The 18,231-nt window shown below is 45.8% G+C and overlaps 1 protein-coding gene across 1 annotated transcript; it reads right to left on the bottom strand.

Annotated features, from left to right (window-relative positions):
- Positions 1-18: 18 nt before the first annotated feature.
- Positions 19-17,287, bottom strand: SLC24A1 (solute carrier family 24 member 1). Its single transcript, XM_075100749.1, has 9 exons — positions 15,565-17,287; positions 13,709-13,771; positions 12,628-12,736; positions 6,833-6,919; positions 4,415-4,518; positions 3,557-3,757; positions 3,090-3,179; positions 2,038-2,204; positions 19-1,402 (listed from the first exon to the last, which is right to left on the bottom strand). The coding sequence occupies exons 1-9, from the start codon at positions 16,486-16,488 to the stop codon at positions 1,153-1,155; spliced, it is 1,995 nt and encodes a 664-aa protein (XP_074956850.1). The 5' UTR covers positions 16,489-17,287; the 3' UTR covers positions 19-1,152.
- Between the last annotated feature and the right edge of the window lie 944 nt (positions 17,288-18,231).

Here is an 18,231-nt window from a genome sequence, read left to right as displayed (position 1 = left end):
AACCTTTCAGGTTTGTTGATAGTCGATGTCAGTGGTGGTTTTTCATAGCGGTTACATGGAAGGCAGTGCTAACAACACGAATTAGTGCTGGACACCGTAATCTGTAAATTTCAGAGGTTAGTGTCAGGATGGAAAAACACTCAAGCAGTTCAATTTCTTGTAGTATTTCTGATGCCTGGTTTTAGTTCTTTTTAGCGGTAACGTGATATTCTAACTCCAGATCCCTTTAGGCTCGTTACAGTAAGATGTAAATCCATGTGACCCCACACGTACGTGGCACTTACCATAAGTTTTAGGGATTGTATTGCAAGATCAGATCACAGATTTAAAAGGAGCCATGTGGATAGCTTCCAGGATCGCTCTGCAGCTCTCAAATCCTGTGTTCTTCTGCATGCGGAAATAACTCTTACTGCTTTGCATTTCCCTTGAAAACCTTAGCATTCCGTTTGCCACAGCCTGAAGAGGGCCAGCAAAAAGCACTTCCTCTGAAGTGCATCGCATGTTCTGGGCACGCTTTCCTGGAGGTATGTGCAGAGTACCAGCTGTGGGTGCTTTGTAGTGGCGTTCACTGAAGGGATGAAAACTACCTCTGTGTAGGGAAGTCATGGCAAACTAGCTGCAGCACAAACCCTGGGGACTGCCGTGCTCTGTGCTTATATGCAGTTCGAGGGAGCTCACTTCTGAGATGCAGAATGTGCGTCTGCACAATGATTTTAAGCAGAGTAGTTCTGTAAAGGCAAGCTGTAGAGGTCTGATTCTGTTTCCCACTGAAGTAAAAGTTCATCGGTTTCAGTGAGTTTGCTAAGTACTTTTAGAGTGTGTTCCTGAAAATATTTCTATAATGTGTAAATTAACTTGAGGGGATCAGCCATACTGAAAACTTCCCGCATGTACATCATACTGCCCTTTCCATGAATGCCTAAACATATGTGTTGGTTGATATTGGTCACTTCATTATCTGAACTTTTCTGATCCTAAAGGAAAATAGCAGAGGCTGACATACACTTGAGATTGCTTTTTAAGTGTGTTAAAGGTATTTTATTCTCAGTAAGTTTGTTATAATTCTGGTTGCTTTTTTCAGTAGAACAATTGCTACCTTAAGCCCCTTTGGATTTTGATATATGCTTACACATATCTTGAAGTGTCCAAATGTCATACAGATACTGGGCAGGATATTATCTTGTCTTCTAACATCACGCTGATGATTAAAAACACAAAGTAAAGAGCAAACATGGTGAGCCCCAGTAGCTTGTTCATTTTCCATTTACATACCGCGATTGAGATAATCACAAATAGGAGCATGAGAAAGAGGAGAACAATTGCACAAAACAAACCGTTGCTACTGACTGCAACTGGACTGAGCCCATTGAAGACAGAATAAAGGAACCAAGGGACTGGCAAACTGCAAGTAAAGGAAAAGTAATTGAAATAAATGTTTTAAGGCGGTTCATTTTCTGCATCATAACTAAGCAATTTTCCCAAACTCTTACAGAACGATTGCATTCAGTCTAACTCAGCATAAATCTAAAATTGATGTTGTTAGTGTCAAAAACTGCATTTGGGTAATACTCGCGCTATCATGATGCAATCCAAGAATCTAAAAGGGTTCTTTAAATAATACCTATGAATCAAGTGTCTCGGCACGCTGGAATAGAGAAGTAAGTCCTGATGCTTTATTGATGAAAGATACAGGCACAGACACTGAGCCCTGACTGCACAGGATCCGAATGTCTGAGTGACTGGAGAAGCATCCTGTCTGTAAAAATTCAATGTTGGCCAAAGATTTGTTGCATTTTTGTCTTGAAAAATCAGTAATTTTCTGTTGTTTCAGAATTAGGTGAAGATGGTGGACTAAGTTACAAAAACCTGTCTTTCCTGGCTGGGCTGGGTTTAAAAAAAAAAAAAGTAATGGGTTGCCTAGCTGCCCTTCATTTAATTACAACTAAAATGAAATTAATTAAAGCCATGTTTGGAATAAAAACAGCTACCTTTGTATTTCAGAAGAAACGCATCTTTTAGCATTGAATTAGTACTTACCCCACAGTGATATCGAAGATATTGCTGCCTACAGAGCTGGAGACGGCCATGTCGCCTAAGCCTTTCCGTGCAACAATGACACTGGTGATAAGGTCAGGGATCGATGTTCCTGCTGCCAGTATGGTTAACCCCATAATTTCCTCCGATATCCCAATTGTTTCGCCAACCTAATAAACAAAAAGTTGGGTAGGGCTGTTAGTTTTGGAAGACGGAGTTCAATTGCTCCGTGCAGCCTTTCAGGGTTTGTGCTATATCTGAATTAAAATATACTGAATCCCATTTAAACGTGGTAGCATTTTTCTGCTTTGTAGGATAAAAAAGTTAAATTTCATAGTGTGTGTTGATCCCGGATTCGCTCTGTAGCGTAGGGCGTCCGACCCCGGTGTTGCCAAGACTAAGCAAGGTGAGATCAGGTACAGTGCGACTCTTCTGTCCTAGGTTCACCCCTCCTGGATGCTTTCTACCTCTCCGAGTCCAAATTTAACATCAGCTACGTGTGGTCCGAGAGCTTTGGGAAATGACAGTCTTTGGATTTATGGCTTGATCAACTCTACTGCGAATGTGCAATACATCACTAAATGCAAATTGCGGGTCTGATTCTACAAGATGCAAAGTATTATTTCCCAGAACGCCAGGTGAACATTAAGGCAATGGGAGCTGAGATTGTTTAGCAGCTTCCAGAATCAGAACCTGTATTTTCCTAGAATTTTAATTAGGTGAGGGGTAATTATGCTCTGCACAGAAGCATTCATCAATGAAAAGGCAGTATTAAGATAAATCTTGACGACACTTTTCCTTTCACTGATGCACAAATTCCCTTGGAAGCTCTCGAAAAAGAATGACTCTTTGTCAAATTGAAAAGAATGAAATTGAAAATTCCCTTTTGGGTTCTAACAAAACAAAGTTTCTGCTGTTTTGATGGATGACTGCAGCTGTAATTCATCAGATAAAATGCCACAGTGATACTGTTCCCTCTATCTCCCTCTCTCTCTCCCTCTGCATCTATTTGTTCTGAACTAGTCTTATTTGCAGAGAGAAAATAAGCCCCTCACCTGGTGAGCCCACCACACCATGAGGTAAGAGAATACAGCAATCCAGATGATGGATCCAAGAAACGTGATGACAAAGAATTTTTTGGAGTCCTGTTAAAATTAAGTTTGAAAAGAAAAACATGGAGAAGTTTCAAGAAAGTTAACGATCCCCAATGCAAATTATTCACCTGAAGCACTTCACTGCAATCAATTGCTTTAACGTGGACCCTGGTGTCTCTAATTGTATTTGGGTTTTTCAGCTTGGTTAGATGACCGGTAGTTGCTAGTCTTCTGTGGTTTATTAAATTAAGTCTCTGGAGCTATGCTGTACTGCAGCCGGGGCTCCTGTCCCCGTCCCCTGCAGCATTAACAGCCCTTCAAGTACATAAAAGCTCTAGACGTAGAAAAATAGAGCTGGGGACCCTTGCCGAGAGGAAATCTATACTTCAGTTAATTAATCCAGTAGCAGAAGAAAGATAGATTCTTACTGGGTTTCTAACGTCAGGCAGAGTGCTCCAGAGAGGGAAGACAATGGGAAAGAGGAAAAGGTAAATTGCTTGTTTTTTCCTAGTTTCTGGCCATTCGAGAGATAATGGCTCATCATTTTCATCATCAGCTGTGCTGTCATCGTCACTGTCTTCCTCGCTCTCAGAGCTGCTATCTTCTGAGGTATCGCTGTCTGAAGAGGGCTGTAGATTAGGAAAAAAGCAAAAAAGCCAATATGTTTCACCCTAACAAGGAGCTGCACAGTGTTTGTTCACCAGGGTCTTGCCTTGGCAGGGGTGACGTTTGTAACGTGGCTGAGGGCAGCCACGGCCCACGTCGTGCTATTGTGGGACAAAATCCAGGCACAGCCTCTCTCGGTGCTGGTGTGTTAGGTTAACTAATCTGTATCGGTTAACCAGAACCAACTCTTAGATGGGGTTTTGACACCAGTGAAACATCTACTGTCTCTTTGAAAACCTTTCCTCATCAGAATAGCTAAATTGCATCGAGTGAAAGGAGGAATTAGGGAAACAAAGCAGAAACACGTACTGATGAGCACAGGCAGATACAAGTATCTTCCCTTGCGTTGGAGTACCCTCTGACCTCAGAAGAGTCATTTGAGGAGAAAATCCTCTACAGTCTCGGTGTCATATTTTGGACCCGATTTGTGTTGGTAAGGCGAAATGTTTCAGCTAACACCTTAATATAACTCATCACTACACACAGAGTCTATTTATAGCTGGCAGTTACAGGCCATGGGTTGGGTCCTATCCCAAAAGCTCTGGACAGGGAAGGAGGAAAGTCCGTGTGAAGTTTGGTCTGGACTGAGCGCTTATTGCCTATGGTAGTTACTGTAATACCTGTCTGTCCTGCGGTGCGTCTGCCTTCTGTTTGTCTTTGCTGGGTTCAGAGTCGCTGGCAGGAGTTACCTGAACGGTGCTTGGTGCCTCCTTTTCCTCTTCTGCTAAAAGTGATAAGAAGGAATATTGGCTTCAGTCACGTTAGAGCCACCTTCCCCTTGATCAGCAGGGAGGTTTGAGCTTCCTACAAAAATGTGTGCCATTTCAGGTTAAACGCAGCCTGATGGCTTAGGCTTTCTGTTTGTCCCCTCCGTCTTCTGTAGATTATTATTAGTAAAAGCTGGGCAGACTCTGGCCCACCTGGCATAGGGTGATACCCTGATGCTCCTATGACCTTCTGTCTGAAACTGCTCAAAGTGGCACGTGTGTAACAACAGGGAAATGCTAATTATCTGATCTACAGCTGATGAGCATTTCTTGGTTTCAGTCCGGATTCTGAGGACCTTATTAAAGCCCTCCTTAAAAGCTAGAAAGGATGTAAAGCTTTGCTTCCCCTTTTTTCTAGTAGAGCATGGCATTCTCTGGGGAGCTGATATTCTTTGAGGCTTCTGAGAAATGACTGTTAGGTGCTGCCAGACTTTAATCCCTAATCATTTGGTAGGTATTCAAATGCAAATAGGAAAGTGCTGACACATACAAGGAAATAACTGCAATGTCCTCTGTTCTGTTGCCGTGTTAACCTGCATAGCCAGGAGGAACACAGAAACCTCTGTACAGAATAGTGTAGAAATACAGATAACAGAGAGCAGAGGTGAGAGGGAGTGCCTGGGCTCTGCTCGGTCACGGCAAGGCCCCTTTTCAGACTGTTGTAATTTAGGTTAAAAGATCCCCTCCATATAGTCAAACTTGTCGCGTCAGTAGGATCACGTTATCCCATGAATTCTACGGGGATGGGGTATCTTCTCCTGAGCTGGGTGAGCTGACCCAGTACAGTGCCTCACAACTGCACCAGGGAGCAAGCCTAGAGGGGACCTTTTCAGAAATTTATGTTTTCAGTGAGTCCTATTTGTGATTTCTGAAACCAGGCCTTAAGAGAGTTCACCCGGGATACTTTCAGCCCGAAGTGGGAGACAGAGCGACAACGCTTTTGGAATGCGCTCGGCTCTACTGTGCACAACAGAGCTTGTGGGACGTGTCATGGGGCGCGAATTCACAGTTCAGTGAAGTCAGTGTGATAACTCACACTGAGAATTTACTTGTTTTTTAAACAGCATTTTCCCCAAGTTTGGTGACATTCACCAAGGTGAGGCTCGATGTTGCGAGGACCCTGGTAGCTGCTATGCTTCCACACAAAGGTTTGCTTGTTTTTCAAGGTCTCCGGCCTCACTGACAGCGCGGACCTGTGTTGTAGCACAGGCCAGCTCCTGCCTCTGAATTGGCTCAGAAAGCCTGTGTATCAGTAGTGATACAGAAAGAGCAGAAATTACTAAAAAAGGAGGAAGCGCAGACCCTTAGAATTGTCGCAGACAAAGTCAGTGCAGCTTTTCTCTGCGGAGGAATCTTTTGTGCTCTTCTGCAAGCGTGCCATATTTCTAAGCTAAAAGGAAGGCACTTTGTTTTAACAAACACCTCATTGCAGGGTGTCGTGGCTTCGGCTGGGATAGTTAGTTTTCTTCCTAGTAGCTGGTGCAGTGCTGTGGTTTGGATTTAGTATGAGAATAATGTTGGTAACACACTGATGGTTTAGTCGTTGCTAAGTAGCGCTTACACTAGTCAAGGACTTTTCAGCTTCTCATGCCCTGCCAGCGAGAAGCTGGGAGGGGGCACAGCCAGGACAGCTGACCCCAGTGGCCTGAGGGATATTCCATACCATAACAATGTCATGCCCAGTATACAAACCCGGGGAGTCAGGTGGGGGCAGCGACCGCTGCTTAGGAACTGCCTGGGCATCAGTCAGCGGGTGGTGAGCAATTGCATTGTGCGTCACTTATTTTGCGTATGATTATTATTTTCCCTTCCTTTTCTGTCCTATTTAGCTGTCATTATCTCAACCCATGAATTTTACTCCCCCTTGCCCCCAGTTCTCTTCCCCACCCCACTGGGCATGGGGGTTAAACCACAACACAGGGCCTACCAAAGATCAGCAGCATAGCAGCACCCAGCTGCTGTCTGTAACAGTCTGATTTCCCCTCTTCCACCCTTCTGGCTGCAATTTACCCTACATCCTTGTAGCACTCTGTTTGATGCTATCTCACTAACCACTCCTAGGCTCCTGTGGGGATGGCTTTTATTGCCCACTGTTAGCATACATGGATTGATTTCTGCTGCATTATTACAGCAGCCATCTGCGACCAGCAGTAACAGAAAGTTATGTTAGACCATAGTGTTTCTTTGCCAGCCCTTGGGTGTTGAGTGCTGGGAAGGTGAGGGTTTGCAGTGCAAAAGAAGGCAAACAGCACTGACTCTTCTTGCACTCACCTTCTGCTTTTGATCCTTGTCCAGCCAGAGTCTCTACGTTGGCCTTGGCTATGTTGCTCAGGATGTCAACCCTGTCTTTAAACTTTGCTGTGGATGAGACGGATGCATTCACCAGCAGCTGTCAGCTATGCAAAGCCCCCCTTTACCTGCCTCCCCCCAACACATGCACACTCTCTTGCCCGTTCCCTCTTGCACAGTTTGCAGTCAACGCTGCCTTGTGAGTTGCCTTTCTGGCTGCGGCCTTAGGTTTTGGCTGCTGCTAGTTGACTGTAGCTTTTATATTTAAATGCGTAGTACTACAGCAATTATGCCAGCAATTTGACATGTAATCAATACTTTCATATTTAAAAGAGAATCTAGAGGGAAGAGAAATCCTTTCTGGTTCAGTAATGCTTCATAGGAAGGAACTGCAGAAAGAATAGAGGAGGAATTTCAATGCAATATCATTTTATTCCCAAAGAACCACTGATTTTTTTCAGGCTAGATTATGTCCAAACTAAAAACGATACCTTCCTTCTGCCATGTGGCTGTTGAAAAGGCTGTGCTGCACTGCTTGCAGCCTGATAGCCTGATGGCAAGGAAAAATGAAAGCCTTTTTATGTTCCAGTTATCTGGAAAATGATTGATTTCTCTAAGCATAAATGAGTGTCTCCTCCGCTGGAGTTGATCTAAATTCCTGGTATCCAGGTTCAACACGGTCCAGGCTACCCAAGAGATCATCTTCACCAGTGCAGCACCCAATACTGTATTTCTGGGACTGCTGAGGACTTCTGCCACTGTAAACCATGCTCTGCTCAGCTGAGCTGCTTTATTATTGTTTTGCAGGGAACTATGAAACTGGGTGTGCTTCCATAGTTAGGTGTTGCTCTCAAATATCTTAACTCCTACTCTCTTTGAAAGTGAGCAAGTCATTGGCTCAAAGGAAAGCCTCGTTTTGCTCTAATCTATATCCTCTGTTGAGCTGCCTACCCAATGACTAAGCTGAGGGTTACAGGGTTTGCACGTGGACAGTAGCCACAAGAAATTGGCCGTGCTATGCTTGGCTTGTGTGTGGGGCTGTAAATTAATTTCCTCTGAAAGTTTTATCACACTGACTTAATCTACTGTACTGTCGACTGTGCAGCCAGAACGTGCTGGTGTCATTTGCCTCAAGGGCAGGGCTCTGCCACTTTATTCATCACCATGATACTGAGTTAACAGCAATAGCAGGTCCGAGGCCCTGAGCCATGCAGGCAGATCTACCGTTCTGAGCTGAACCTCGTGAAAATAAGTAGACTCTGGTGTACAACTGATAACTGGGACTGGCTCAGTCATGGAGGCTTCTGGGGACATGTCCTGTTCTGGTGTGATTCCTGTTACCATCTGACAGAAATGTTTCTCACTGACTGGGATTTCCACTGAACACTGGAATGGCCTGACAGAGATGAAACGATGAGCTCTTCTCCTTTGAAAGGCTGGCTGGGACTAAAAAGCCCAACTCTTCCATGCTCCTTGTCAATAATGAAGCCTACCAGAGGGGACGTGAAGCGCTTTTCTTTGTTGCCCCTCTACTGGTGCTAAGCACAATCGTACCCATTGGTACAAGGCCATGGAGAGGTGATTTTTTGCTCCTGGTCTCCTGGGCAATGCATCTTTTTGTTCAGCTTTTCCCAGAAGCTGTTACAAAAGCTTCTGTCAGCAGGGTCAGGGCGGTCAGGCTCAGCCTGAAAAAGATTACATAAATTCAGAGTCCTGGCTTCCCGCCCTCACCTAGGCTGCAGGCTGCGAGCGCTGACCCGAGCGGAGCCTGTGAGCATCTCTGTCAGGATAAACAGATTAGGTCGAGGCCACTATCCAGTTCTCATCAGATCAGCCTCGTTTAAAAAGGTGTTAATTCCTCTGACACACATTTCATGCAAGATGGACTGAGGTGGGAGGAAGAACTGGCTATAAGCCGGCTAGATCTGCAGGTCAGCACGGGGAGGAAGGATATCTGTCCTCAGCTATCTTGGTCCTTGCTAGTGCCGGGGATTAGCTGAGCAAGGCAGCGCTGGCTCACTGAGGAGCGCAGACCCCTGGGGCATTCACTGCTGGCAGTTCTGCCCCTTGGTCTGAGAGCTCATCCCATGAGACACGCCTGTGTCCAGGGGCCCTGAGGTGCTCCTCAGGAAGACCCCTATCCTATGGATTGACAGCATCCAGGCTGGACTTAAGGTGGCAAAAGAGCTTCTACCCTGAGTTTGGCTGTTTTGTTTAATTAATTATTTGGCTTTAATATTTAATCTAACAGGACTAACTTACAACATGAACAGCAGGAAGGACTTTTTTCTTTAAAATTTGGCGTGAACCTGGGGGATTCGGGGATGCTGCTGTCTGAAAGTAGACATAAAAAAAAAAAATCTCATTACTCTCTTTACCTCTTGGTATCATGATTCTCTTAAAACAAGTGATTGAATGCTGATGAAGCCAGGAGAAACCGTAGCTGCCTTCAGTGGTCTAGCTCAAGGCTAGCCTGCAACAATGCCTGCTGCTCTATTATGTCTAACTTCCAGAATCCCTAGCTTGTTAACTGGGGCATTCTGAGGGTAGACAGCTCCGACGACCTTCCTTCAGACAAACTTCACTCAGAAGTAAAAGAGGCTTCTGTCTTCTTCCCCATGTGACTAGAGTTTAAAGAATAATCCAATGGTGAGACTGGAGGTTCAGAAATGAGAGGGTTCCTCAGTCTTTCCAAAATCCTTGCTCCCTTTAATTCCCCAACAGATCCCTCTGGTGTCTAGCTGGAAGATCTTGAAAAGGTCTCATGCTCTACTTCTACACGCTTTCAGAGAAAGTGGGGAAAAGACCAAAGCTGCTAGAAACTCCTCATTTTAAAAAAAGGGCACTTTGAAAATGAAAGCTTCTATCATTAATATAATTCAGGATGTAATGTAAATGTTAGAACTTCTGGAGTACAACACCTAGCCTCCTGCAGGCAGAGAAAAGGACTGAAGTAGTGATCCCTTTCTAATACAAAAAGAAAAAATAAACATTCTGAACTTAATCCACTGATCAAATGAAAAATTTTGTTTTACACAAGTAGTGTTGCATTAGGAACAGTACAACAAATTCTGTGTTTCAGACTTGTCCTTTATTTCTCAGCCCTCTGCCTCTGGAAGTTGGTTTCGGAGGCCAAATACTGGCAGTTTCCCCACATTTTGGACCCTTGCTGCCCTGAGACCGCTTCCGCGCTGCCCAAATAAAATGCAATGCAGCAGAAAGAGGGGAAACCCTACAGAGATCCTCATTTCAGTAGGTTAAGTTAAGAACTGCTGAGCAATAGTTGGCAACCTTTTCCTTTTCTAGTGTGTTCTTTACCACAGCCTCTAAGAGCAGATGCTACAGGCATTGGCAAGAAGGAACATGGACCCTTGAGGAAAGATAAATTGCTTTGGGATCATCTTTTATGTTGCAACCTAATTACAGAAATGCGTCTGGTACGGACAGTGCTGCACACACTGCAAAGAGGAGGACTTTGCTGGTGATCAGTGGGAATGAGGCGCCCAGCTGTCCTGAGGGTACCAAAGGGCTGCAGTACTATTAGCACAAAGGCTGAGCTTGCAGTCCTGATATGCTTTGACGGGTTCAGATCCTTTTTCTGAGTCATCCTGAGGAAGTCATGTCATCTTTTCAGCCAAGATCCTCAGGCACTGAAGTTTCTCAGTCTATTTATAAATTATTCCTTTTCTCCAGACTCCCTTTTCTTTAGGTATGAATGTGTCAGGGTAAGGAGTGTCTCCTTCTAGATACTCAGCACTTGGGACACTGGCTTCCTGATTTTAAGTGCTGTGCTGTTGTAATCTCAGGAACTTTCTTTATCTCTATCTTCCCTAAGGAGCTGTCTCTGTTCTGGCAGTGTTGAGTGGAACAGGCACGTACCTGGGGTAAAAGTCTTGCCCTTAACTCAGTGGCGTTGTTGTAGCAAACGGTGTAAGAAATAACAGCCTTTTGGGAAGACCTGCAGCCCATCCTCGCATCGTCCGGGTTGGGAACACCAGGCTTGCTGGTGTACGTACGGTCACACTCCCATCTAGTGGCTGCCGCACGCTGAGACAGCAGCTCAAATTCTGCCTAGCTGGAGTGAGAGGGGAACGTGGCTTTCAGAGAAGATCCAAACTGCCTCCCCCCAGTCCCGTTTATTCAATATTCACAAACCGTGGTAGTAACAGCCCCTTTAGCAAGGCCAGTGGCTTACACCTGCATTGAAAACCCCCAGCAGTATATTCTGGGCTGAGCTGGCTGGGACAAGCACTGGAGCGCTCTCCTGGGCCTGAGTTGGCATCTTCAGGCACCCACAACTTCCACAAAGGTCCCAGGGTTTCACCAAGCTGAGGACACCAGCCTGGGCCAGAAGTGTGTGCTGGCCTGGGGTGGGCAGGTGCTGCACAAAGACATTCAGAGGTGCCGGAGGGTGTCTGAGTGGCAGCAGTCCCTCAGGTCTGGTACTTTCTGATGCTAAAGGCCATGGCACGTCCTCTCGTAAGTTTTTTGGTTTTATTCTTGTACTGTTGATACCACCTTTTGGGGTGGACAGGAGGCAAGGGCAGTAGGGCAAACCCTGATGAGTCTGGCTCTTGTTGGGCAGCTGTTAGTAATATGATGGGTGCCTTCACTGAAATCTATCAAAGCAGACACTTATCTGTCTTGCTGTCCTTATCAAGCCTCCTTTGTTCCCTCAATCAGTTCGTGCAGCTGGGATTTTGATCTGGAGAGTCCTTTTTGTAACCTCTGTGCTAGACATGAGAGGTGTTGATCTGCTTACTTCAATCTCTCTTTCAGTGGACAACAGATAATCTCTTTAGAACAAGGAGGGCAGTGGAGGGGCAGGGCATGTGCTGAGCTAGGAAAGCAAAGCGAAAAAACATCTCTTTTTAAGCATGCTTCAGTATTTCTCGGAAAATGAACCTCCACACTCTGTATTAAAGTTGATACAAAAAAGCACATTAAAAGTTTGTGTACAAAGGCCTTGGGTCTGTCTGGAGATGTGGTACAGTTTTCCATGGCAATGATGATACTGCAGTGTTGCAGGTGAGCTTTTAGAGGTGCTCAGTGTTGGTCTAAATCACATACAGATTGGCTTAACCACCATAATTGGAACGTGCTGTGTGTTTTAGATCTCAGCTGGCATTTTAACCATTGTCAAAATGATAATTCTTCAAGGCTTGTAATTTCTTTTTCCTGTTCTTCCAGTTTATGCCTCGTGAGGGGCTGTGTGCCCAGCTGCGGGGGTGTATAGGTAATGAGCTCTCCCCATGTTCATTTTCCCATTGTGAATGAGACTGACAGGCTGGGCAGCTCTGTCTCGAAAACATAGTCAGCATCGAATGCTGCTGTTCCAAGGCTGTGGTGAGGTCTTAGCTAAGAAGAGGAAGATGTGACGTGCTATGAGATGGAGGAAGTCTGTAACTCACGTTTGCTGCTCCTGCTGTCAGAGGGTCAGCAGAAGACAGGGGACTTCAGGGACCCCAGCAAGAGCAGCTGCTCCACACGCCCTCATTCTCCCTCAAGCAGCAGCTGCCACCACAGCAGTAACCAGTTTGGCACAGGCAAAGCAGATATGGCAAGGCCAAAATGTGAGGTGTTTGTCCTTGCTAGCCACGCAATCAGAAGGGGTGCGTCCCACCGTTGCAGAGCTCCCCCCACCTAACATTACCTGTGATACTCAGAGCTGTATTTCAAGGATGATCCCCAACACCCCGACGTACAAAGGCTGTATTCCCAGTTAAACTGCTCTGCACTCAGGGCCCAAGTCCCTCGGGTGTGGAGCATTCACTCACCTTCCGTCAGAGGGTCCAGGGTGTGGATCATGAGTTGGAAGATGGTGCTGCGCATTTGAGAGTTGTGTAGGGAGGCTGAGCTGCTGCCTCGCTGTAAGGCTGATGCAGGCTATGGAGAGGTACAATGCAGCAGTCAATAGCAGTTTTCTCCTCAAAACACCTCCACTGTTGGTTCGCCTCCACCCTGGGGATGCATTTATATGGAGGCTGATCTCCCCAACCCAAGGAGCAGCGTCAGCGTGGATTTTAAACAGCCTCTGCATTTAAGTTCACAGGATGGCTGTTGGTATTGGCTGTTCACAGCAAGAGACATGCTCTTGAGATAGCAGGCCGACCTGCCCTTAGATAAATAAAATGGGCTCACATGGACTCAGCATCAATACAGTGTCATTATAAATTATAATAATCAAAGCACACAGCGCTTTTAGTCACAAACTTGTTAATAACTGTGTAGATTTATATGCTGCTAAAAGGTAATGTTTCAGTCATGCCAAGTGTCCTGACTTAACTTGAAAGCTCTGGTGCTCTGTTTTCATGATCAACACCTAATGAGCTTTTGACTGAACATTAATTGGTACAGGTAGGTTAAGTGCATAGAGGGACAAGTAGCATCCACTTGAGGAAGCTAACAGCCACGGGGTAGACAAAGGGTCAGGAATTTAACCAGGAGCAGAGGAATGAGCTCTTCAGTGTTCGCTACGGGGAAGGACAGACCCTACCAGCTTCTGCTCTGGGAGCTCAGGAGGAAAATTGACCATGAAATCAGGTATGAAAAGTCATGCTCTGAATTTCTCTATGCCTGTTTAAAGCATACAATGAATAGTGCTCTGCTAGTCAAATCCACTCGGGAAGCCTGAGCTGTCTCTTAATTTTTATAAAAATTCCTCTGAGGACACAACTCGGGCAGGTGTCCTCTCAAGTAAGGTGTGGATGTTGTGCCAAGCATGGCTGGGTCTTTGCGCAAGGTAGGATTTGATCCAGGTTTCTTGACACAGAAGTTGACACCTTTATTGATGACCTTACATGGGGAAGGGTTCAAAATACAATGACTTCAGATCCCTGTAAAGTTGCTTAGACTTACCTGCAGCTTTCTCCCATCTGCTGACTTCTTTGTTCCATCATCTGCAACTGCCCCACTGCTTTTCTGCATGCAAGCAAGAACAAAAATGATTGAACACCAGTACTGCTTCACCTGCTTTTTCAGGATATAATGATAGCTCTTCAGTCTATTGCCTGTGAGAAACTGGGACAGCTAATACAAATGACTATACGTGGATGCTGCTGAAGGACCCAAAGCCATGCACTCTCCTTAAACCATGTGGCCTCCAAGAGAAACACGATTCTACCTACAGGTCCTCAGTGATAATGCAGGTACCTGGAGGTGGACTCAAATGACCTCTAGCATCTGATTCCCGCAGATATCGGCAGCCCCAGATTTCATCCCCAAACATCAGTATCCTGACTCATTTTCCAGCACAGGCAGAGTGAAGGTGCAAAGGGGTGGTTTTTTTTCCAGTGATCACCATTACTTTCCATATAGATAATTTATTTTTCCCAGGGGTTAGGTCCAGCAGCTCTCTATCATGCTACTATATGCTAGTGACGGTTCTCTGTAAACTTAAAGTGCAGGGTTTTTTTCCTTCAGTCTGGAGGGTTGGATTCAATTGGTGATGATTGGTGATGTCCACAGTGATGTATGTGTATAGCTGCAGTATCTTGCACACGTATCCCACTGGAATGTTACTCATGAGCTTTCAGGACTCCCAGCCACGAGCGCTGGCTGAAAGACAGACTGGGAGAAAAGCAAAGCACTCTCTTGATTCTGCACCACTTCAACTATCCTCACCCGACTTCCTTTCTTTCCTTAAATTATGTGGAGTGCCAAGACCAGAAGGGGCAAGGCATGCTCGAGTGCCAGCGACATGCATCTGACTAGTAAAGCATGGTAATGCCAGAGGACAATTTGAAATCTAATGGTCTCTGCTTGACAGCTGGCGGTAGCACAGGTCAAGAGGACAGAGGCAGTAGGGGAGTTGGGGAGGGACAGAGGAGGAAGAAGTGGGCAAGCACAGTCAAGAAGGCAAAGCCCCAAGTGTTCTAGAGACAACGTCCTGGCCAGATCTGCCAGTCTGAAAGGGTAATTGGCTCGGGAGACACCTTCACACACTGTCTTTGTGTAAGCAGTCAACTCTTCCTTCAAAAGATGATGAATGAAGGGCCCTTGTCTCAAATCTGGAGCGTGTAGTTACAGCCACAAACCTCCCTGCCTGAGCACCAGCAGCATAGGGAATCACCTCCGAGCACACACAGCTGTGGTCAGTACATGGAATTGGGATTTGGGCATTTTGATCTTCTTGCCAGATGCTGACCGGGAGAGGCAGCAATGGTTGCTAAAGGCTGCCAGACCCCCTTCTGCGTGGCAGATTGGGTAACAAGTGATACCACCAGCGTCCCAGCAACACACCCAGCCTCAGAATGGGAAAAGATAATTTCCTCCAACAACTCTCATCTGCAAGAGGCTTGGACAGCGCCTCTTACCAGAAGCATTTTTCCCTCTATTTAACACAGAATTGTCCAGTCATGTTCCCAGTCTAACAGTGTGTTCCTGCATGTGTTGGTTTTTGTTTTTTAAACTTGTTTACAACAACGGAGTGGGCAAAATCCCACGCGTGCCTTTGAAAGTAGATAATTGACTGCAACTGATATCTTTAGTAATTGCAAGAGTAGAACTCTCTTTTAGTGGTGTTCTCTAATTTCTTTGAATCTCTGCTATCTAGATTGCATTTCCCTCATTTCATAACCGTAATTATTGACCAGTACCTGTATTCTGAGGTTTTGTTTGAATATGCACTTTGTGAAGGAGATGCAGTTTTTCTTTGCAGTTTACACTAGAACGAATCATTTCCAACTTGCCCTCTGAACAATAAGGACACCAACCTTCCGTACATGCTCTGCTGATGCTGCCTGCACAGCATTTAGCTTCTTGTTCAGCTCCTGCTTCACCCATTGTTCTAGGTACACGTTCTGTTTCATAGTGAATACATATGTGGCATAGGCAGTCAGTAAAAGGAGGCTTTCCCACCAATCAATGACACTGTCTAGGAAAAACAGGATGAGCATCAGTAAGTCTACAATGTAGAATGAGATGTCTCTAAATAAGGGCCACCATGTCAGGTGGAGTATCTCCCTTGAGAAGAGGGCACAGGTGCCAATGACAAAGAGGATATTAAACACTGCTGAGCCCACAATGGTACCGATGCCCACATTGCTGTGTGAGATGAAGACACCTATGAGGGAGGTGAAGAGTTCTGGTGCTGATCCACCTGCTGCCATGAAGGTGGCTCCAGCCACATCTTCAGAGATCTGCAGCTTCTCTGTGATCACTCCCAAAGCAGGGACAAAATACTCATCACACACTATGGCCAAGGCCACAAATACATATATCATGCCAAAGATGTGAAGTACAACCCACCCTTGCCTGCGTTCTTCCACACTGAATAGGTCCTGGGGATATTCTCCTTTGGACTCGTGTGGTGGTTTTTCATCTGGGTAGCTTTCACTGGTGTTTTCTCGCTGTGGTGTTGTATCCACTGATATCGTGATGGGCACAGTTGGCTCAGGATCCACATATACACAGTGCCTTATTTTGGGTGCTGCTGTGACATTGCCTGTTACGGCAGTCCTGTTGCTGGAGAGGTCCCTGGAGGTCACTTTGACAGGGTCCATGGGTTGGGGTGCTCTGTGTGGTGCTGGAAGGGCGGAGGGGCTGAACTGGAGCTGATAGAGAGCGAACACCAACACTATGGCAAGCAAGAAAAAGATTCGGTTCCATTGTAGCCGCCTTCTCTGTGGTAAATGCATTTCCCAAAAGTTCAAAAATCAGAGCTGTGTCCAGAAGCCACTGAAGACCTCTCTCGATCAGCAGTTTGCACTTATATCCACCATTGGAGCTTCTAGCTGATCTTAAGCATCAGGAGTGAAACTGAATGACACAAAACGTAGAATCCTGCAAAAGAGGATCTGTGTAAAAAATAAAGTACTGTAACTTTCCTCCATTTGGGTAGCATTACTTCACTGACCACTTTTCTATTTTTCCATAAGAAGAAATGGACTTAAATGAGCAAAGGCAGATCTAGATTCAGGTTTCAGTTGGGTTTTTTGTGGTTTTTTTTTGTTTGGTTTGGTTGTTTGTTTTTTTTTAATGACTGTAGGCTATGCTGATCAATAATCAAATGTTTGGCTTAATAGAGGGGAGTTGGCTGAGACAGTCCAATCTGAACTGAATTCTGATTCCACCAAATGCCCACAAGCATGAGCTATTAAGACTTGTGTTTTAGATGAGTCCAGTTGTTATGCTGTCGTATTAACAATTGGGCCAGGGTTCTGCAGGAGAGGATATGGCTTCTGTCAAGGAATCTGCTTTATATCGCTAGAAAAGATCACAGCATCCCAGACTGGCGGGGGTTGGAAGGGGCCTCTGGAGATCACCCAGTCCCACCCCCTGCTTGAGCAGGCACACCCAGAGCAGGGGGCACAGGGCCACATCCAGGCGGGGGGTGAATGTCTCCAGGGAAGGGACCCCACAGCCTCTCTGGGCAGCCTGTGCCCCTGCTCGGGCACCCGCACAGGGAAGGGGTTTTTTCTCATATTGAGGTGGAACTTCCTGTGTTCCAACCTGTGCCCATCGCCCCTTGGCCTGTTGCTGGGCACCACTGAAAGGAGCCCAATCCCATCATCCTGACACCTACCCATTAGATATTTATAGGTATTGATGAGATCCTCCCTCAGTCTTCTCTTGTCCAGGCTGAACAAACCCAGATCTCTCAGCCTTTCCTCATAAGGGAGATGCTCCAGTCCCCTGATCATCTTGGCAGCTCCCCACTTGGAATTGCTCAAGCAGCTCTGCATCCTTCTTGAACTGGGGGGCCCAGAACTGGACACAGAACTCCAGATGTGGTCTCACCAGGGCAGAGAAGAGGGGGAGGATAACCTCCCTTGCCCTGCTGGCCACACTCCTTTTAATGCATCCCAGGATACCATTGGCCTTCTTGGCCACAAGGGCATATTGCTGGCTCATGGTCAACTTCTTGTCCACCAGCACTGCCAGGTCCTTCTCAACAGAGATGGTGCTCTGAAGACAAGATCATGCTGTTAAAAACTCCTCCTAACTTATTCACCTAAGTAACATCAACAGGAGGATGAAATCTACTTGATGGTTCCCAGGTATGCTGCTCCGTGGCTCTCCAGCCTCGCACTCCCACAGAATACAAAGCAAGGGTGAGCCTTTTTCTTTCAGTTTGAGAAAAGCCTGAGGAAGACTTGGTTCTAGCAAAACTGAGGGCGCTGAGCATCCATTTGTTTCTATGACTACACCTTTTCAAGCCTTTCTGTAGAAATCAGAACTGGCAAAGTGAAATTGTAATCATACCTTTTATTAGGGGATAATTAGCATATCTTGCATAATTATTGGAACAGCATTTAGAAAGAGAGAGAAATTGTAAATGCCAGATTGACAGAGCCTGCAGCTGTGATGGCATGGAGACAGTGATTTGCGGCTGGACAGAATTTACCCTTCAGCGCTGCTTAAATGTTTTACCTTAGAAT

This window comes from Phalacrocorax aristotelis, chromosome 7, assembly GCF_949628215.1.
Source record: "Phalacrocorax aristotelis chromosome 7, bGulAri2.1, whole genome shotgun sequence".
Lineage (NCBI taxonomy): Eukaryota > Metazoa > Chordata > Aves > Suliformes > Phalacrocoracidae > Phalacrocorax > Phalacrocorax aristotelis.
Note: the sequence above shows the minus strand (reverse complement) of the source record. Positions and strands in the feature narration are given on the sequence as shown.